Source organism: Phacochoerus africanus, chromosome 5, assembly GCF_016906955.1.
Source record: "Phacochoerus africanus isolate WHEZ1 chromosome 5, ROS_Pafr_v1, whole genome shotgun sequence".
NCBI classification, from domain to species: domain Eukaryota; kingdom Metazoa; phylum Chordata; class Mammalia; order Artiodactyla; family Suidae; genus Phacochoerus; species Phacochoerus africanus.
This window is the reverse complement of record NC_062548.1, coordinates 97,982,589-98,003,496: the sequence shown is the minus strand read 5'-3', so window position 1 is coordinate 98,003,496 and position 20,908 is coordinate 97,982,589. Positions and strand designations below refer to the sequence as shown.

Below are 20,908 nucleotides of genomic sequence, written 5' to 3'. Positions count from 1 at the left end.
ACAGCCAATTGAGCTCAGAGAAGCAACGGCGCCTGCTAGGAGACAGCAGGGCCGGGAAGGGGACCCATGTCGCCTGATGCCAAAGGCCCTGTTTCAGCACGATGTCCTCCTGTTTGACAGGGAGTGACTCCCTCAGGTACACAGCAGTTCTGGTATTCAAGTGTTTCTTGCCCGTGCTGCATCAAATGTATAGGGAACTTCTTTTAAGGAACATGAAAGTGAAAAATGTGGACCTGTCGTGCTTGCCACCCACACAACCCCTGTCCTTCCCTGCAGCCAGCTCGGCTCTGCCAGCATCCCCCTGCCACCAAGAGTTGGATGCTGGGGTGAGCAGCGGGGCCGGCACACGGGAAGATGACTGGAGGCCTTGGGTGAGAGCAATGGACACGATGACAGTGCTTGCTTAGCCAGAACTGTTGTCACAAAAATATCCCCCATTTACAAAATAATTCTTTTTAAAAGAAAAAAAAAATTTTGGGAAGGCTCATGTTCACCCCGATCTGAGGAAGCCCATCCTAAGCTATTGCGTCCTCACAGCAATGCAAAGAAATGATTTGTCTTTGCCTCCAATGAGAACCGCTCCAAGGCTCCATCCTTTGGCAAATAATTAGCAGGCTGATCCCAGCTCAGGATTGCAGGCAGGGCAGGGCCTGGGAGGAGAGGGGGGAAGGGGAGGCGGGTACCAGGCCCACCTGTGCTTTCCCCTGGGTCCGCCATCCTCAGCCCCTGGCTGGGGCCACTGGGAAGACTGGCAAAGCCAGTGACCGGTGGTGATACCCAGGGACGCTGATTTCACTGGTCTCTGTCTTTCCCCAGGGGAGGAGGGCTGCCCAGGCGCAAACAGACGGCAGGGCTGAGATCCTTCAGCAGGGGCTGGCTCTGTTCAGGTCTGATGAGCACCGGCCTCTGGCCCCAGGTGCTGGCCTGTGCAGGTGACTCGGAAGGTGGTAGGTCCCAGCCTTGTCCAGAGCATAGTGGCAGATGAGGTGTGCAGTGAGGATGGTGGCTGAGGAAGCCCTGAGCCTGGCCTGGGGTGGCTGGTGTGGGCTGCCAGGGCTCCCACGGCAGTCAGGGAGGGCGTGAGCTCCTAGACGGTGGACCTGCGGCTGCACTGGGCCTCCTTGCTAAGAATAGGGTGCACATGTCTGTGGAGAGAGCTGACTCTCCGCTCAGCCCCAGCGGCCTCAGCCCTGCGGTGGAGACAGAGGGCATGGTGTTGCCGCTGACCTTTGCTCCTTCGCCTTCCCCAGAAAGAACACTCACATTCACACCTGCCTACAGATGCAGCAGTGGCATCGTGGCCAAGGCGTGCGGCCTTAAAAGACCTCAGTGTTGGATTTCCACTATTGGCTCAGTGGAAACAAACCTGGCTAATATCCATGAGGATGCAGGTTCAATCCCTGGCCTCACACAGTGGGTTAAGGATCCGGCGTGGCTGTGGCTGTGGCGTAGGCCAGCAGTGGTAGCTCCGATTTGACCCCTAGCCTGGGTACATTCATATGCTGCATGTGTGGCCCTAAAAAGAAAAAAAAAAAAAAAAAGTTTATTCCGCATCTAAGAAACAGGGAAGTACTTGCAAGAGGGTTCACAGCCAAGGTTGTTTGGCCCTGAGAGTGTTGGCTGTGGCTCCGTTTGTCCCCTCCGTGCCTCTTCCCTTCTCATGCCCATCTCTGGGCCCAGGAGCTGTGAGGAAGACCACCTGCCTTGCTGAACATGCCGTGAAGCTCTGGGGTTCTCAGAGCCTTCAGAGACACCTGGCTGGGACACTGCTTTTCAGTGTCTGCGAGGCCCGTGTTTTTATTTTTATTTATTTATTTTGTTTTAGGGCTGCACCTTCGGCATATGGAGGGTTTTTGTTTGTTTGTTTTTGCTTTTTTGTCTTTTTGTCTTTTTGCCTTTTCTAGGGCCATTCCCGTGGCATGTGGAGGTTCCCAGGCTAGGGGTGGAATCAGAGCTGTAGCCGCCGGCCTACGCCAGAGCCACAGCAACGCGGGATCCGAGCCGCATCTGCGACCTACACCACAGCTCACGGCAACGCCGGATCCGTAACCCACCGAGCCGGGCCGGGGATCGAACCTGCATCCTCATGGATTCTTAACCCGCTGAGCCACAATGGGAACTCTAGGCCTGTGTTTTCAAAGGAATCTCTTCCCCGAGCCCCAGGCAGGTCCACGCTTGAGGACTTAGTACAGCTGTGGGTTTCTCAGCTGCTGCTTCTGGGTCATCCCAGTTCATCCTGCAGGAGCCCGGGGCAGACAGGGCAGAAGACTGCACTCCCGTTTCACGGGCCTGGAACCTGTGAGATGCCCAGCAGGGTGGCAGCAAAGCTGGGCCTTTGGCTCAGGTTTCTCACTGCGGGGCCAGTGTCTGTCCACTGAGTGACGTCCCAGTGCAGGGTCAGGACAGCAGTGTGGCCATTCCTGTCTGGGAATGGCTTTTGTCGGAGGGCCATCGGATTGCATTATCCCGGCCTTCCTGTCTTGGAGACTCTCCTCAGGTGGACTCTTGGCCCCACCTGGGTGACCATCCTCTGGGCTGAGGACCCCCCATCACAAGGAGCCACACGCCTTCATGTCATGTCCAGAACTCCCTGTTCCCCCCTGCTGCCCCTGGCCCTGGGAAGCCGCTTCTGGACAGCTGAAAACCGAATCAGCCAGCTCTCCACTTGTTGGCTGCGTGAGTGCAGCCCCCTCTGCGGTTCATAGGCGTCCGCGAGCAGAGGCCTCACCTACCTCTGAGCCAGGACCCAGCCGTGGGGCGTGGTGCCGTCAGAAGTTGGCTCTGATTTAACGTGGCTTTCGAGACCCAGGACATGGCTGGGTGGTTGTAACGACACACGTTTTTACAGTATTAAGCTACGTGGGCACCGTGTGTCAGCTCTGTGCAGGCACTGGGGAAGCGAGGCCACTGACACGGAGGGAGGTAGGATCCTGTCCTGCAGGCCCTGGTCATCCAGGTGGGGCTGTATAGCACGACCCAGGGCAAGATCAAGGGTGCTTTTAACACCTATAGGCAAGACTGGCCACGAACTGTTTCTAGAGGATCTGCATTACAAAATGCTTGATTTATCTTCCTTGTTAAACGCCTAAGCCTGTGTGGCAAAAGAGAAAAATGTGTGAGTGTGTGTTTGTGTGTACATGGGAGAGAGTGTGTGTGTGCGTGTGTGTGTGTGTGTGTGTAATTAAATGCTGAATGAAGATTGTCCTAGGAGTTCCCGTCATGGCACAGTGGTTAACGAATCCAACTAGGAACCATGAGGTTGCGGGTTCGATCCCTGGCCTTACTCAGTGGGTTAAGGATCCGGCTTTGCTGTGAGCTGTGGTGTAGGTCGCAGATGCGGCTCGGATCCCGCGTTGCTGTGGCTCTGGCGTAGGCCGGTGGCCACAGCTCCGATTAGACCCCTCGTCTGGGAACCTCCATATGCCGTGGGTGTGGCCCTAGAAAAGACACACACAAAAAAAATAGTGGGGGTTTTTTGTTTGTTTGTTTTTGAGTTCCCCTTGTGGCTCAGTAGGTTAAGAATCCAACTAGTATCCTTGAGGATGCAGGTTTGATCCCCAGCCTTGCTCAGTGGGTTAAAGGATCGAGCATTGCTGCAAGCTGCAGCATAGGTTACAGATGTGGCTTGGATCTGGCGTTCCTGTCGCTGTGGTGTAGGCTGGCAGCTGAAGCTCTGATTTGACTCCTAGCCTAGAAACTTCCATATGCCACAGATACAGCCCTAAACAGAAAAAAGATAAAATAGTGGGGTTTTTTTTAAAGTCTCAGAATCCTTTCTTCAAATGACATTTTAGACTCATTTCCTTCAGCATATAGAAGAGGTATGCCAGGAGCTGGGCTGGTTGAAGGGGGTGGGGAGCCCAGGCTTGCCCTCTGCACCCCAGCCCCTACTGCCAGCAGCCTCCCCACAGCCCCACCCAGGAAGCAGTGTCCTGATGAGACTGTGGCCTGCGGTGTGGGCCCCACCAGCCACAGGGGCACCCAGGGCTCTGCCAGCCTTCTTGTACCACCGTTTGAAGAACGAAGTCACCTGTCCTAGCAGATGAGTTGGAGGAGGAGCCCTGGTCTCCAGCAGGGCCAGCAGTTTGGTTGTGTTAGCAGAACGGCAAGGAGTGGGGCTGTTTGCTGACCCCGTTGCCAGGCGGAGAGAGTTCAGCATCGAGTTAGAGGCGTGGATGGCCACTGTGGGGGTGGGGGGTGGTAATGTATAGTCCCCATGGGGACACATAGAAAGTCAGAGGGTCACATCTGGTTAAGTGGGCCAGATGTCAGAGGGGGAGGGGGAGCACCAGTCAGGGCAACGATGTGAAACAAAGCCCGGATGAACCCAGGAGCCTGTCCTGCAGTCCAGGGAGCTGCTGGTACCCAGTGGGCACACACAGGTGCCCAAGATCGGGGGAGCAGTGGCAGGAATGGGAGGTGGCACACAAAGGCACTTAGATCAATGGTATCGGTGGTCCGGGCAGCGCTCCTTTTGAGGAAGGTGGTTCTGGCTGTGCTGCACCGCATGGAAATCTCAGGAGCTAATCTGGAGCCTCCTGGGATCCGGGAGCAAAGGATCCAACCATCAACTGGAGGGTGACTGTTGAAGCGCTCACCCCAGCCCAGAAAGGATGTGGTCGAGTTGAGAAATTCCACTCTGGGTCACTCATGCTAATGGAATGTCAGAAGCCACGAGGCTAAGAGCCTGCACTGGTAGAAGTCCCTGTAGCGCCAGCTCAGCTTTCAGCCACTTCTGTTCCAGGCACATGGTGTGGTCAGGGCTGCCACGGACCCCTGCTGGCTCTTGGGGAGGCAGGGAGCAGGAGGGGGAAGGGCCCTGGCGGAGAGGTACAAGCTGAAGAGGAGGCCCGACTGGGGAGATTTGGGGCCTGGGGAAGGCTGCTGAGGGGTTGGTCTCCCCAGGGAACTGGCTGGGAACGTGGCCCCTGGGGGCCCTGCCCAGGGAGGGGACTCTGCTGCTCTGGCTGCCTCAGGGGAGGGACAGCCCTGGAGTAGACTGAGCCTGGGTGGCCCGGCCCCATGCTTCTCTTCCCTCCGCCAGCTCCCAGCTACATCCCACCCCACCGTCCTCTTCGTCCAGCATCAGCCCTGGCACGACCCCTCTCCTGTTCTTTCCTTGCCCTGAGTCTGAGCTGCAGGCCTGGATTCTCTGGGCAGTTTCTCCTTGTTAAGCATCAGTTACCACCCTGAAGGCAGAACTGTGCCTCCTGCTTCATACTCCTGAAGCAGAGGCTCCTAATACTTGTGGATGTGTTGGACCTTTCGAGAGTCTGGGAAAGGGAGTGGGGGAGGCAGGACCGGTGTCCCCAGCAGCTTCCACCCGAGTCCTGAGACCATCCACGTCCCTGCCCAGGCCCGTGCAGTCTACACTGTGGGGAACACGCTTGCTGCCCTCAAGACCGTGTAGGCCAGCTGGGTGATTACTTAATATGTGTTCTGCGGGGCATCCTGAGAGTCTGGGGAGGCTTCCTGGGGGAGGTGGGATTTAAAGTTGGGTGCGGGGAAAGGGGTGAAGATGTCAGGAGAGGCCCTGTGAAGGTGGGGACGGTGCTGTGACCAGGGGCAGAGAAGGCATGTGGCATTTTTGAGCGAAAGTGAGGAAGACGATACTTGCCCAGAACTCAAACCCTCTCCACTAAAAAGAGGCAAATTCCACCCTTACTATTCTCTATTAAGCAATCACAATCCGAGGAAAAACAAGGGGAGAAGAAAGGCACAGGGTGAGGCTGTCAAAATCCTTTATGAGGCTGGAGGCTCACGGCTCAGTAGAGGCAGGGAGGCCAGCACCCTGCCTAATGGAGAAGATGCTGCAGCCGTGGTCCCCAGGATGCACCCTGTGTCCATGCAGAGCTCGGCTTCTGAGGTCCACAAGGGCCTGTGTGCCACCCTCGAGGGGGGCGGGTAGAACCACCAGTTAGCCATCCAGTTCAGGGCCTGGGGCTAACGTGGGTGTGCCCAGCAGCAGTGCCGTGAATGGAAGGGCCCCGCTGCTTACCACCCATGAGAACCAGGCGTCACAGGCTCGTTTGCACCTCAGTGGCTCAGCCAGGTTGTCTGCAGGCTGCCCAGACAGCTGGCGTGCATCAGCGTGGCTGGCAGTGCCCATGGTAAAAAGATTGCCGTACTTCTGTAACTGTTGGTAAATAGCTGCTGCCTTGACCCTCCCCAGGATTCCAAGGTCTATCACTGGGCACCACAGGGCGTCCAGACCCCACCCGGTCCTGGTGAGCCAGTGTGCTGGTGGTCTCTGCTGTGTCCTGGGCGGAGGGAGGCAGCCATCGACCCCTCTCATGGTCCTGTCTCCCAGTGGGATCAGCCCTTTCCCTCTGGTCCCAGTCTGTCTCTGGGCCACATCCCCACTGTTCTGACCCCAGAGGACATCAGCTTTGGGGGTTGAAAGCGATTCTGAAGTTGCAGTCTCTTTTTGCACAGTACCTGTTCCTACGTGGTATCTGACCAGAGCTTCATGTCCTTTCATCCTATTGAATATATAAGGATAGCTGGCAACTTAGGCTATTCTTTGAAGGATTCTTTGATAAAGTTAAAACCTGTGGGTTATTATGTATCCAGGGTCAGGAAACAAGGTTCGCATCAGTGAGGAGACACTGGTTGAGCACCCGTTGTGGGCTGGCGGGGTGGAACGCCCAAGCCGGCCCTTTTCTGACTTTTTCGCCCATTCCTTGCTGAGCCTTCTTCCTGGAGTCAGAGTTGCCTTCTGGGTCCGTCTGGTCCCCTCGTGGGCCTAGGGAGGTGTGTAAGGACAAAGAGAGCCACGTGTTCACTGAGGATGCTGCAGAGCTGGGGGTGGGGGGTGGGGGCAAGAAAGCAAGGCTGGTAACCCCTCTGGAGCATGGTCCAGAGGTTGGGTGGGGTAGTACCCGATCAGGTGACAAGGGCAAGAGCGACCTGGACAGTGACGAGGGCGGGAGAGTGCTCTGCGCCTTGGCAGCGAGGATGGAGAAACGGAGACACACAGAGCCTGTGATCCAGGGGTATGGCTGAGGCTGCTGTGCTGTGGGCAGTCTGCCTCCTAAGAGGGCCGGTGAGGTGAGCAGAATCCCTTCAGGTTCCACCTGGGAGAAAAGCCAGGGGACAGGGGCCTCCCCGGAGGGCCATCTGACTGCCTCTCTTCTTCCCCACAGCCTGATGTTCACCAAGGTGAAGCTGGAGCAGGTACTGAAAGGCCCAGAGGAAGCGCTTGTGACCTGCAGACAGATGCTGCGGCTGTGGCAGACCCTGTACAGCTTCTCCCAGTTGGGGTGAGTGGCTGGTCCCTCGGGTTGCCAGAGAGTGGGAGACTGAGTTGGGAGGCAGTGGTTGCCTGGGCAACAGCCCCGCAGCTGAGCAGCCCTGATGCCTGCAGGGTGGGGGCGGTGAGGATGTTTGAATGAGAAAGTAGGACTCACTGCTCCTGGGCCTTTTGCCTCCCTGCTCTAATTTTAACCTCTTGACCGTCCTCTGCAAAGGACATAAAGAAGCTGTTTAGGGCACTGGAGTTCAGAGGGGCAAGAAGGAAGAGAAATCATTATTAAGCATCTGGGCCACATGTTGGGGGCCTGCTGCTCTGTCTCGTCCATCAGCTGCTTTTATCTTATCCACTGTCAGATGCTATCCTCACCCCAGGGGTAGACTGAGACTCAGAGCCTCATATAAGGTACCATAGCCACTCTCCTATATAAACTGTAGTGGTAGGGCTAGAACCCAGGTCTCCTGAGCTCTAGCCTATGGCACTTGAAACTTTCCTGATGCCATGTGGAAGCTAGGACAGGAGGAGGAGGAAGCCAAGCTCCTTAGGGGCCCCCACTCCTCCCTTCTTGCCCAGTGTGTCCACATGTCGCCTCTCCTGCTCCAGTCCCCAGCCCAAGCTCTGGGATTTTCCTGGGCCAGAGCAGAGCACTTTTGTCCAGGCTGCATCTGCAGAAAGTCTTAGCACACACCTGCTGGGACACCTGGGCTTCCTTGGCCTGTGCAGCCCACAGCAGAAATGGGCTTGATTTCTGAGTGGGGCAGGGCCCTGCCTCTTCCTGGGCCTGTACCACTCCTCCCCTTGGCTGGCTGTGTCATCCCCACGGCCTCAGGGGACCCTCCCCCACTCTGGTGGGTATTTGCATTTTCACAGGGACTCTGGGAGCCCAGCAGCCTCTTATAGTCCCCAGAGGAATGTCACTAAAGGTGCAGTTTACAGAGGAGGCCCTGGGGTAACTTGATGGAATAAAATTCTTGAGCCTGTGGCTGGGGGGAGGGTGGGGGTCAGCCTGTTTTTTGCAGGCCTTGGGGCCTGGGAGATTCCAGGGCTGAGCAGGACCAGTGGGTGGAAACTGCCAGAAGGGTGAGGGACTTTTCAGAAAGGAAATGGGGAACCAGCTGGCCAGCTGGGTAATGTGAGGGTGAGTGCTGGAACCTGGTATAGACAGACCCGCATTCAGATGCCCCTCGCTCTGCCACTCACTGGCTGTGACGGGTCCCGCAGGTACACAGCCTGGCTCCCCTTGCAGAGAGGAGCTATTCCCGGAGCTGGCAGGGAACGCCTCTTAGCTGGATGGCTGGCTGCCTGCTTATCCAGGTGTTCAGGGTCGTGGCAGGGTGGGGGGGCCCCCCTCTGAGCTGCGGCCTTGTCTCCCTCATGTGGGGCTTAGCTTGTGCTGGGGAGCTGCCAGGTGCTCTTGGGGCAGGTCCGTGGGGTTTGCCTTGGGGTCTTTTCAAGTCACCACCCACACCGCACCCTCCTCTCTGGGGAACCTCCCAGCAATGCCCCCCTCCGCGCCAGGATGGAGCAGGGCTCAACCTGGCCAGCCACCGGGAGGCAAGCTGTTGGGACTAGAGGGTTGGATCCAATCCCCTCCTGGCTTTCCCAAGACCCGGGAGCATTCCTTCTGGACCCAGAGCCAGAGAGCAGAAACTGGGGCTTGTAAAGTCTGCTCTGGGGTGATTGAGGATCAAGGCCAGAATCCACAGCCTGAAGGTCTGTCCTTCAGCCCCACCCAGCCGTCCCCTCCCCCTGCTCTGTTCCCTGCCTCCTCCTTCCTCTGAGCTGCCTGGCCAGCCCACAACTCAACCCGCCACCACAACCCTCCACCTCCCACCTGCCTGCCCTGGCCTTGCTCAGAAGCCCTCCCGGCCTCTGCTGCCCCAGCACAGGCTTCTCCATCTGGGTCTTTGTTAAATGCTCAGCTTGTCTCTTCTTATCCCATCTGGCTGTCAGGTCCTTTAGGGTAGGGGCCTAGGACCAGGTAGCAAGGGGTCCCTGAGATGGGCTGTTTCCAGAGCCCTAGGAGAGCCCCCTTCAGGGGGCTGGGAGGGAGGACCAGAAGCTCCGTCTGTGGATCGGATCTTAGCTGGCATAGGCTGGGCACCTGCGCACGTGCTCAGTTCATCCTCACCGTGACCCCTCGTCAGGTCGACCTTCTCATGCTCATTAACTCCACACAATAACCATGCTCATTTCAAGAAGAGCTAAGATCTAGAAAGGTTAGGTCGCTAAGCCCTGTGGCTTTCCGCCAGTGTCCTGGCTCTTTTGCACCAGGTACCTCCCGGGGTGGAAAGAGGGCGAGAGGAAGGCAACCAGCCCTGACCCACTGTGTTTTGTGGGCGGTTTCCTCTAATGCCCACAAAGACAGCTGTGCACCCAGGGGCCCGAGTTCAGTGGGAACCGGAGTTAGGATGGCAAGGATACTGGCCCTGGAGTTCTTTATGGGACCAATGTCTTGGTGCCCCTGTGCAGGGAGGAGGCCTCTGGCCCCCGCTGGGCCTGCCTTCTCCTCTCCTGCCCTTTCTGCTCAGTCCTTTAAGCTGAGGACTGAGGTTCAATGGCCATGGGCACCCTCGGCAGTGGGCAGGGGCGTCCTGGGGGCTGCACCACCTTGCTGAGCTGGTGGCTCCCCCATATCCTCTAGCCGTGCAGAAGCTGTAGGGACCTGGGGAATTGGGAAGGGTGATGGGATCGCCTTGCTTGTTTATCTGCCACCTCAGGACCCCCTCTGGCTTGTCTGGGGGATCCCCCTGGCAGCCCAGGGGATGGGTGACCTGAGGCAGGGCATGCCTCTGGGCCTTCCTTCTTGGGGCAGGGGGCGGGCGGGGGGAGAATGGGCTGGTTTATAAAACTAGGCTTTCCTTGGAAGCCAGTCCACAGTGCCCACCCTGTGCCTGGCTCTCCACTAGACACTGAGAGGTCAGCAGAAGGCCGGAGAGCCCTCCCCCTGGCCTGGGGGAGCTTCTGGCCTTCGCCACTTCAGAGGAGGGGAACTGACGGCCGAGAGAGTTTCTCATCATCAGCGTCCATGATGCCGGGATCCATCCTGATGGAGAACCAGTGGGGAGGCAGTGTGAGGGCAGGGGAGCCACAAGAGGCCTCTAGACGGAAGGGAGGCCCTCGGGCTGGGTTCTAAAGGGCGGGGGGTTTGGAGTAGACCGAGAAGAACAGCGAGAACATTCTTGGTGGCCAAAGCATGAATAGGTATGTAGCTTTGGAAACCAAACGTGGCAGCTTCAGGGACTAGAGGGGAGGTTGATGGCCCTGCAAGCACACAGCGGGCAGCCTAGGTGGGGGTGGGGGTGGGGGTTGGTTTCACTACCCAGACCCTCTAATGGCCTTTTACACTTTCAGAAACATGCCCATATTATCTTTTTTTGTAAAAATGTGATCATACTCCTTTGCAGTAACATCATATCAGGTTAGCCTCTGGGGTGAGCCAGATTCTAGAATCTCAAGCCCGAGCTCCCATCTGGCCTGCTGCTCTGGTCATCTCCATCCCTTTTCTTTTCGTCTTTTTGTGCTTTTAGGGCCACACCCGCAGCATATGGAGGTTCCCAGGCTAGGGGTTGAATTGGAGCTACAGCCGCCGGCCTACGCCAGAGCTGAGCCGCGTCTGCGACCCACACTACAGCTTATGGCAACGCCGGATCCTCGACCCACTGAGCAAGGCCAGGGATCGAACCCACAACCCCATGGTTCCTAGTCGGGTTTGCTTCCGCTGCGCCAAGACGGGAACTCCATCACCATCCTTCCTAGGAGTCTTGGGCCTGAACTCTCAGCCCCAGAGCCTGCCTGGTGCAAGGCTCCCTCTTTCTCCCTCCTCGCCCTCCGCCTTACCCAGGCCTGGCCCTCTCTTGCCTTCCAGAGGCCTGGAAAAGGACGGCAGCCTTGGCGAGGGCCTCACACTGAAGAAGCAAAGTGGCATGCACTTGACTCTGCCCGATGCCCACGACGCAGACTCCGGTAAGAATGCGCCCCGTGGGCTGCCATCCACGTGAGCCCACAGCTCCTTCTCCCAGCCTGAGCATCTGCCCAGCCTGGCCAAACCCACCCCGCCTCGCCCCAGCTGCTGTGCAAGGGTCTGTGCCAGAGAGCCGCCCTGGGGCCTCCTAAAGGCTGATCTTGGCAGGAAGGCTGCTGGCCCTGGGGCAGGAAGTGGGCAGCCGGAGTCAGCAAGGGGAGCAGGCCAGCCCCTGTGTGGGGGGTGAAGAGAGTCAGGGAGACTGGGGTGGAGAGATGGCTATGGAGCCCAGACACTATTCCCCCTTAGGCTGCAGCCCAAGGCCAAGGCATGCCATGATGCTGTCCTCAGTAGGTGGAGTCAGGTAGACAGGAATGGGCCGAGCTTCTATTTACAACCCTAAGCCCAAAGCTGACTGTTGCTTCCTGGAAAAACTCATCCTGACATCCACGGCTTGCGAAATTCAAACAAGTTCAGGATCTGCAAACTGACACATTTTAACCCAAGCCCTGATGAAAGCGAATACCTTCCTTTCAAACATAAGCAGAATTAGTCATGGGAATGAAAGCATGAGGGAGTTGTATTTGGTGGCATTGCTCATCTTTTCCACTTCTGGGGCCATGAACCAACATGCGGCCTTGCTGTCAAGGGATGGGGCCGATGTCCAAAGCCAAGCCCGGCACCTGATTTCAGAGGCGCGTCTGTGGAGCGCCGGGCTGGATGTGGAGCTGCTGACACCACGGAGGCAAGGATGCCGGAGGGTGCAGCGCCCTTGCAGTTCAAGAGGGAAGAATGCTGGGCAAAGTTATTGGGACTCCATGTATGCGCGCCTTATAAACCGGATCTGTGGTTTGCCCTGAGGTCTCCTGAGTTTATTGGAGCCTTTACTGCCTCCGGGAGAGAGGAAAAGTGCTCGCATTTCACTTGCATGTGCATTGCAAATGTCAACGGCTTATATATCCTGAACAGGAACCCATGTCACTCAGAACTGCCCCAGGGAGAAATTCTCCAGAGCCACATAGGGTCTGGCCAGAGGTGCTACCCAAGGATCCTTTATAGGCCAACCTCAGAGGGGACCTTTCTGCAAAGAAATAAGATGCACTTGTGGAAACAAAAAGTAACAATGTAAAAGGAAGAAAGGACAAGGCACCCACCGTTTCACTCCCCAGATTCTGTAATGGCCTTTCACACTTACGGAGACGTGCCTGTATTTTCTTTTTTGTAAAAATGTGATCACAGTCTTTTGCAGTCTGCTTTTTTCACCAAAAGGTATAATGTCATTATCTTTCTGCATTGATATTATCTTATGGTCATGCATCGTTATTTTATTTCTTGGCTTTTTAGGGCCGCACCCATGGCACATGGAAGTTCCCAGGCTAGGGGTTGAGTCGGAGATAGAGCTGCCGGCTTACATCACAGCCACAGCAATGTGGGATCCAAGCCGCGCCTGTGACCTACACCACAGCTCACGGCACCGCCAGATCCTTTGAGCAAGGCCAGGGATTGAACCCGCATCCTCATGGATACTCCTTGGGTTTGTTACCTGCTGAGCCACAACGGAAACTCCCTGCGTTGTTATTTTAATGACTGCATGGTCTTGTATGATTATCCTCTGACCTGTTTTTAATCAGTTCCCACTGGTGGACGTTCGGGTCCTTTCTGTCCTCCGTATCCCAGGCGGTGGTAGAATGCCCACCGTTGCCGACAACTCACGTTTATCTTGTGAAGTGAGTCCTAGAAGTGGGCCCACTGCCTGATTGCCCCACAGGAAGCTCCTCTCCCCAGCAAGGGTGAGGGTCTGAGGCCGGCTCTGCCAGTGGGTCTGTGCACGGTTTTGCGGCCGCTGGGCCGCACCCCCCGGCCCTGACTTGATGTGCCCTACCCTCAGGGCTGCGCAGCCACGGTCCCTGGGCCTGCAGCGGGACGCTTAGGCTCTGCAGCTCAGCCTCTCCCGTCTTGCTCTGCAGGCTCCCGGCGGGCGTCATCCATCGCAGCCTCCCGGCTGGAGGAGGCCATGTCGGAGCTGACCATGCCCAGCTCAGTCCTGAAGCAGGGCCCCATGCAGCTGTGGACCACGCTGGAACAGATCTGGCTCCAGGCTGGTGAGTGTCCCCCTGCTTGCAGGCCACCAGGGCCCCCTCTGGCTCTTCCAGGTCCGCCCTGGCAGCCCAGGGTAGGGGAGCTGTGTCCTGAGGAGAACTCGTGAGATCTCAACCCACGGAGCGGATGGGAGAGCCAGAGAAGAGGTCAGGTGTGCAGGCCCCCAAGACCGTGAGGCCTGGGGGTCAAGTTCATTGAAGGCGGACGGCTGGTGATGCCAGGGTTGTCATTCGGGTAACAGTCTCTCTCGCTAGCTGATGGGCACTGGTGCCTCAGTGGAGTTTGAGGGTCTGTCCGCCTGGAGGCAGGCGGCCTCAGAGGTCCCCAGCTCACTGCCTGTCCTTTTCTAAAATGAGCTAGTGTGTATCAAGCAGCTAGCACATAGTAAGTGGGTGCTTGGGAAACAGTTCTTGGCTTCTGTCCTGTCTGTCCACTCTAGTGGCCATGGAGGCAGAGGGAGTGGGGCACCCAGCAGTGAGGGTCCTTGATGCTTGGCTAAGCAATACTGAGGAGTGACTGAAAGTGATTGAAAATTTAATCCAGGGAGTTCCCATCGTGGCCCAGCAGGTTACGAACCCAACTGATATCCATGAGGACACAGGTTTGACCCCTGGCCCCGCTCAGTGGGTTAAGGATCCAGCATTGCCGTGAGCTGCGGTGTAGGTCAAAGATGTGGCTCAGATGTGGTGTTGCTGCGGCTGTGGTGCAGGCCGGCAGCTACAGCTCCAATTCGACTCCTAGCCTGGGAACTTCCATATGCTGTGGGTGTGGCCCTAAAAAATTAAAAAAGAAAAGAAATCTAATCCAGTGGAGGTATGAGAGGTGGATAAGAGTGAAAAGAGAGACCACCAAGGCCAGGGATGTGTCCCAATGAGATAAAGTAGCGGCGGCAGCAGAAGAAAGAGGAAGGCGATGGGACAGGTGGGATCTTAAAAGAGGGCCAGGCCAACCTGCACCCTTGACCTTGGCGGGGGAAGCCCCTCCCTCTTTTCCCTTTCCCCCTCCCTCTGACCTGCAGCCTCTCCCCCAACGGGGTGGTGCCAGAAGCCCCAAGGGGAGATGGAGAAGAGACTGAAAGGAGAGTCTCCGTTCCTGGGACCTGCAGGTTTTTCAACTCAGAGTTAGAATGTGCTTGCTGACTGGGAGTCTAAGTTCCCCGCTGCCTGGATTCACATATGGACACATTAGTATGCAGGACGCCCCCACGCTCCCTTCCACGGGCTCTAAATCTGGGGGAAAAATTTGGACCAAGATTCACAGAAAGACTAGACTGGGATGCATATTAATAATGCACATATCGCCCCAGTTAGCATATCAGGCTCCCTCAGGACACCTGGGGTGTGGGGGGCTGTGCTCCACCAGCAGCTCATCACCTCTGCGGCAGGAAGAGGGATGTCGCAAAGTCCAGAGGGATATCAGACAAGGCCTCCTCTTAGGCAAAGATGCCCTGTCTTTGTCTGAGATGTGAGGCTGTGTGTGACAGGTCCCAGCGGGCACCCTGGGGCCCCACCCCCACAGGGGCCTGCACCCTCGCCACGGAGCTGTGTCAGTGGCCAGCCACGAGTGATGGGTTCTGGAGCTGCGTGCTGCCTACTCTGGACTCGCAAGGTCTTTTGTCTTAATGCTCTGCCTCGTTTACTACTCTCAGCAGAGGACGTGGTTTCTGCGTTTCGCAAGGCTGCCTGCCTGTCTGAGATGTGCTGCTTTATGCTGGGGATGCTAGTATGTTCTGAGAACTCCAAGGAGGGTTAAAGGCCTTCCTGAGGCCTGTGATTAGACATGGAAATTCAGTGGAAACACGCCCTGCGGTAATTCGCACAGTAGCCTTCTCTCTCTGGACATTATCCGAGATGTTCAGCCCACAGAGAGCTCGGAGCACAAAATCTGAATGCTTGGCACAGGGTGCCAGGTAAGGGTTAGGGAGGGTGGCATTAGGAGACAGGTTTGGGGGATGTGATCAGTGCAGAAGAGCGCTTCTTCCTCATGTAGCAATTCAGAGGCAGCAGCCTTGACTTGGATGACAGCTCTACTCTCCTGGTCCAGGGACCCCAGCTTCCTTCTGTTTTGTTGCTCTGCTCTCACTGGGGTGTCACTCTTATCCTTGGCGTCCAAGGTGGCTTTCCTCCACAGTCACATTCCAGAGCACAGCTACGAAGAGTGGGAGAAGGGGACACCCCTCCTTAGAAGGACATACCCTGGCATCTGCACACATGAGCCACCCAAACGTAGTCACATGACCACAGAGCTGCAAAGGACTCTGGGAAATGTCATTATTTTGGGTGCCCATATGTGGCATCAAAAATCAGGGGATTTGGAGTTCCCTGGTGGCTCAGTGAGTTCAGGATCCGGCGTTGTCACTGCCATGGCTGGGGTCTCTGCTGTGGCACAAGTTCACTTCCTAGCCCCACAACTTCCACATGTCACAGGTGAGACAAAAAAGTCAGGTGATCTGTCCTTATAGAAGAAAGGAGGGGGAGTTCCCATTGTGGCTCAATAGGTAGCAAACCTGACTAGGATCCATGAGGATGTGGGTTTGATCCCTGGCCTTGCTCAGTGAATTAAGGATCCGGCATTGCTATAAGCTGTGGTGTAGGTCGCAGACACAGCTCAGATCTGGCGTTGTGGCTGTGGTGGAGGCTGGCAGCTGCAGCTCTGATTCAACACCGAGCCTGGGAACTTCCATATGCCGCAGGTGCAGCCCTAAAAAAAAAAAAAAAAAAAGAAAAGAAAAGAAAAGAAAAAGAGGAGGAGGAAGAGGAATAGCTAGGCTGGTGGACAGCTGCCAGAGCCAGAGAGGGCAGCAAGAAGGTATCCTGGGTCTTTCCTTCTGAGCAAAGGAGGATTCTGGAGAATCTTCACTCTATGAGGCCCCTCCCCTCCCCACCATCATCACCAGCAAGCATGTGCCGAGCGCCCCCTTGAAGGGCTGCCAGGAGCTGATCACCAAGGAGTAACTTCTCCCTAGGCCCCACCCCACCAGCCGACCCAGGCCAAGAGTATTGTCATCAGCACCCCCACCCACCCCGTCTAATGACTCTACCAGCTGTAGCAAATTTCCAGGAAGGGAAATGTGTCCCCCCCCCCCTTATCATTTTGGAATGAGCTCATCCCCCTGGTTTCAAGAGAAATCGCATCCCCAGTCTGTTTTGTCCATCGCAAACCCTCTCTTAGGTTGGGAAATCTTGTATCCTTCCTCTCCCCACGGTGGTCCTCCGCCTTCCCTCTTCAGCCGCATTCCCATCCCAGGGTGACGTGAGAAGCCTCTCAGAGGGTTCCCACCTGAGAGATGAGTTTCAAAACTGTCACCTCTCTGGCCATGGGTCTGTGTGAAAAGGGGAGAGGCGCCTGGCCCTGTGGATGCTCAAGAGAGGCTTTCCATGGAGGCCCTGTGGAGCCTCAAGAGAGGCTTTCCATGGAGTTCCCATTGTGGCTTAGGGGTTAACCAATCTGACCAGCATCCATAAGGATGCAGGTTCAATCCCTGGCCTTGCTCAGTGGGTTAAGGATCTGGTGTTGCTGTGAGCTGTGGTGTAGGTGGCAAACACGACTCAGATCCCACGTGTGGTTGTGGTATAGTCCAGCAGCTACAACTCTGATTGGACCCCTAGCCTGGGAACCTCCATATGCTGCTGGTGCGGCGCTAAAAAGCAAAAAAAAAAAAAAGGGGGGGGGGATGTTTCCAGAAGAGCAGGATGGCCCACCTTCTTCTCCCACTGCAGCTTGAGTCTTGGGCAGACAGTGCGCTAGAGAGAGGGAGACCGATGGTGGGAGCCCCCTGACCTGGAGGGCCCTGGGCTTTTTCTAGCTCGGGGTGGTCCGCCCAAGTCTCAGCTCCCAAATGGCAGATACCCACTGTCTGGGCGCTGGTGTCCTGGCTCTTTAGGGGACCCTGAAGCAGGAGCTGCCCCTGCTGTCAGCTGCGCAGACTGGGGACCCAGGGTGGGGCCATCAGGGCTGTGTCTCAAGAGCGTATTTATGATAGAGTTACCACGCAGCGGCATCAGCTGCGTCTGACCCCTGGTCCCCTGTGCGCCTCTGGTCCTTCAATTTCCCTCTTGGCACCTCCTCTTTCCCCTTCTCCTCCTCCCCTCTGTCTTCTCTCCCAGCCCCTGCCCTCCAGCCTTCGGTGCCCGCTCCCCTGTCCTGTCTCCCTTTGCTCCTGCTTTCCCTCCTTCCCTCCTCTGTCACCCCCTCCTCCTGAGTCCCTGAGGACAGCGCTCCCAGGACAGGAAGTCAGGAGCCCTGATGCCTGCGTGGCCCCCTCTGGGGCCCAGGGTTGGAGGGTCCCAGCCCAACCCCCAGATCCCTTCCAACGTTCTGCTTCTCTGTGCGACTCTCCTGGCTGGTCCCCACCCCCTTTTTCTGTCTCATTCCTTCCTCCCTGCCCCCCTTCCTTCCCCTTTATTCTGAGCATCCATATGTCTGAGGGTTTGCTCCGTTATTTCCTTTAGAGGACAGTTTTGGGGACCCCTCCCCCAGGGGCTGAAGTTAGATCCTTTTTAGGGTCTAACCTTCTCTCCTGCCCTGAGGGGGTGCCTCTCTCCTTTCTGGGGTCTCTAGGCAGCCCATCTCACCAAGGGAGGCCTTCAAAGGGCGGGGCCCGGGGCCCTCCCTCACTCGCCCTGCTCCTTGGCTCCAGGCCCGCCAAGCAAGGCCCCCCTCCCTGCAAAGAGGGCTCAGCCTTGGCAAGAAAGGCGGGAAGCCTGGAGCCAGCTCTGGGTGCAGGGTTAGATCAGGATGCCTCAGAAAAAAAAATCATACAAGGGACTGTTGCAAAGCTCCAGGGAACAGATGTTTTCCATTTGGAGCCTGCGGAGAGAAAGCGCAGAGGGGGGCGGGTAGAGAGCGATGGAAGGAAGCGGCAGAAGAGCCGAGACAGACAGAGAGGAGGACAGGAGTAGGCGGAGAGGAAGAGACGAGGGGAGTGGAAATCAGAAGGGCGGGAGCGAAGAGGGAGGGACCGAGGGGATCAGAGAGGGGCCTCCGACACTGAGCAGGCAGCAAGGCCCCCGTTCAACCTTGACTATGAAAATTCAAGGAAAATCCGGTAGCATTGATTGTTCCTCCAGCCCTGGCTGGGGGAGGCCAGGATGGGTGTGGGCTGGGAGGTGGAGGCTGGGGCACTGGCGGGCGCGGTGCCATGTGGCTCCTGCTGCAACCCAGGCCGGCCATCTGGGGAGCACCATGTTTGGTAAAACAACTGCCTGGGGACACTGAGGCTGTGAAGAAGGGGTGCATTGCAGCCCCCAGACCTGTGGGTCTGTGTGCAGGTCCAGGGCCCCGTCCCGGAGGCCGGGCCTGTCAGGGGCTATCTGCCAGGCGGCCAGGAGCCCTCAGGAGCCCTCGCTCCTCTGGCTCTGTTCTGTGTCATCTGATTTCCTGCCTAACAGGTATTGAAGTCCATCAGAGCAGAGCGGCCCTGCCTCTTTTTCAGGGCATGTCCTCTGGCGTGTGCCTGGGACAAGGCCCAGGGCCCCAAGGAAGGAAGGAGGTGGGGAGCCCTGTAATTGAAATCTGTTGCTGTCGAGGCACTAGGAAATATTCCCAAGGGAAGGATGGGGGACAAGCTTCAGAGATGGGGCTCAAGAGACAGCACGGCACATTGTCAACAGCTTAGTGAGCCATGCCAGGACCGGGTGGGCAGGTAGGTCAGGCCTGGGGCAGGCCTGCTGGGACACAGATCCAGGGGAGCGGGGAGCCCAGCCTCTGAGCTGAGCTCCTGGTGATGGAGGAAGCAGCCTCGGGGCTGGTGCAGGACAGGCCTGCCCACCCCCGCCCCTCACACCGCACACTTCCTCCTGCTTCTCCCTTCTCCTCTGTGACCCTCAAAGTCTGGCTACAGTGGGGGCCAGCCCTCCAGGTCTCCAGGCCCAGCCTCCCTTCTTTCTGCCCATCCAAGCATCCCTGTGCCTTCATGCCTCCGCTCAAATGCCGCCTCCCCCAGGAAGACTTACCTGACCACACCAGCACAGCTGATCTGACCCCTTCTGAGTGCCTGGAACGCTCAGCGTTGGCGCTTGTCACTCCACTGCCCTGGGTCACTCCAGTGGTTGGGTGGCTCGGCTGCTCTATTTCCCGACCTGCGCTTTTTCTCCACCTCGTGGAAGGGCCAGGCGCACGGTCAGTAGGCCACAGCTGGACATTGGACACTCAGGTATGAGGGCAGCCTGCTGAGAGCCCCAGGCAGCAGAAGGCAACGTGACAGCAGAGCAGAGGCTGAGGTAGCCCATCCCCTGACCGCTGGGCCTGCCCTCCCTGCAAGGCCCTGGGTTCAAAGCTTGCGCCGCTTGGCCTGGCCTGGCCTGGCCTTCCTGAGCTTTCCCCCTGGAAATCTTAAGTCCACGCTGTCTCTGAAGACACGAGCCTGTGCTTCTCTCTCCCGCCTCATCATGAGAGCCTGGCCCAATTCTCTGACTCTCCCACATTCTCGCCTCCGGTAGAGAAAGAGGGTGCCCTGCTCAGAAGCCCTCTGCAGCAGTTCGGGTGCGGCGGGCTCCTTGGATTACACAGCGGACCTTAGGCAGTGTTCCTGCCAAGTCCCCCCTCTGCTGTGCGCTACAGTCAAGGCCTTGATGAGGCCTCCTTCCTGCTTATTCTTGGAACAAGAAGAAGGGGTGACCGGGCCCGGGTTTTCCACCTCTTCTAGAAGCTTCCTCTGGGAAGTCTGTTATCCACCTCCCACCCCCAGACTGAACCTGAACTAGCGTAACCTCTGCTCTTAGCCGTTGCTGGGAACAGCTCCTTCTGTGCTCCCACCTCTGTGTGGGGGGCACCAGCCCCAGAGGGGGCCGCCGAGCCCCGGCTGCCACGAGGGGAGGGCTGGGGGCTGTGAGGCAACTCTGATGAGCCCAGTTTCTAAAAGTGCCTCTGGTGGGTGTGTACCTGGGCAGCGTGGGTTTAAAATGCGCCTTTGTGTGGGCTGGCCCAGGCTTGGAGAAACTGCCCCATGTTCAGCTGATCTGGGGGAAGAAGACAAACCGGCTGTGGGGCAGATCTTCCCTGCCTGCCAGTTGAAAGGCGTGCGTGTCCCCTGTTCCTCTCCCTGTGACAGAAAGTCCCAAGTTTAGAGGGAGGCCAGGAGCTGCCCCCCCTGCCGAGGGCCTGGGGGGAGGCCCTCCCTCTCTTGGCCTGGTGTGTTATCCTGGGGCGCAGGAGAGCACCCGCCCCGCTCCCAGACTCGGGAGGATCCAAAGAGAGAAGATGCTTCCTTGGCCCAAGGTCAGCTCACAGTCAGCGCGGGCAGTTCTCTGGCTGTTACCGGCTCTCCTCAGTGTCGGCCCCAGTCCTGCCCTTTGCAGGTGCTCCCTGGGCCTCTTTCCTCCTCGTCCTCCCACCTGTCCTTAGTGGCCTCACTCGGCTGTCCTCGTCCTGATCCCGCAGGTGGAGTTAGCACTGCAGTCAGCTGCCCTTCCCGCAGAGCCGCCTCAGCTGCATCCCACCCAGATACGTGATGAACAAGTGAAGGGATGCGACGAAAGTCAGAGTCTCCCGAATAAACACTTGGCTGCAGGGGACCACTTGTGCCCCTGCTGCCAGTGTCCGAAGTCAGCCTGGTGCAGACCCCTTGCTTACTCAGCCTGTACCCATTGCCT

The 20,908-nt window shown here is 57.4% G+C and overlaps 1 protein-coding gene across 2 annotated transcripts in view; it reads left to right on the top strand.

Moving 5' to 3' along the window:
• The window catches only part of TTC7A (tetratricopeptide repeat domain 7A), a 134,555-nt gene that overhangs the window by 100,334 nt on the left and 13,313 nt on the right, over positions 1-20,908 (top strand). For both annotated transcript variants that reach the window (XM_047782133.1, XM_047782134.1), the window contains 3 exons: positions 7,146-7,262; positions 11,121-11,218; positions 13,184-13,318. In XM_047782133.1, the coding sequence (XP_047638089.1) occupies positions 7,146-7,262; positions 11,121-11,218; positions 13,184-13,318 (350 nt within the window). The remainder of the gene's footprint in view (positions 1-7,145; positions 7,263-11,120; positions 11,219-13,183; positions 13,319-20,908) is intronic.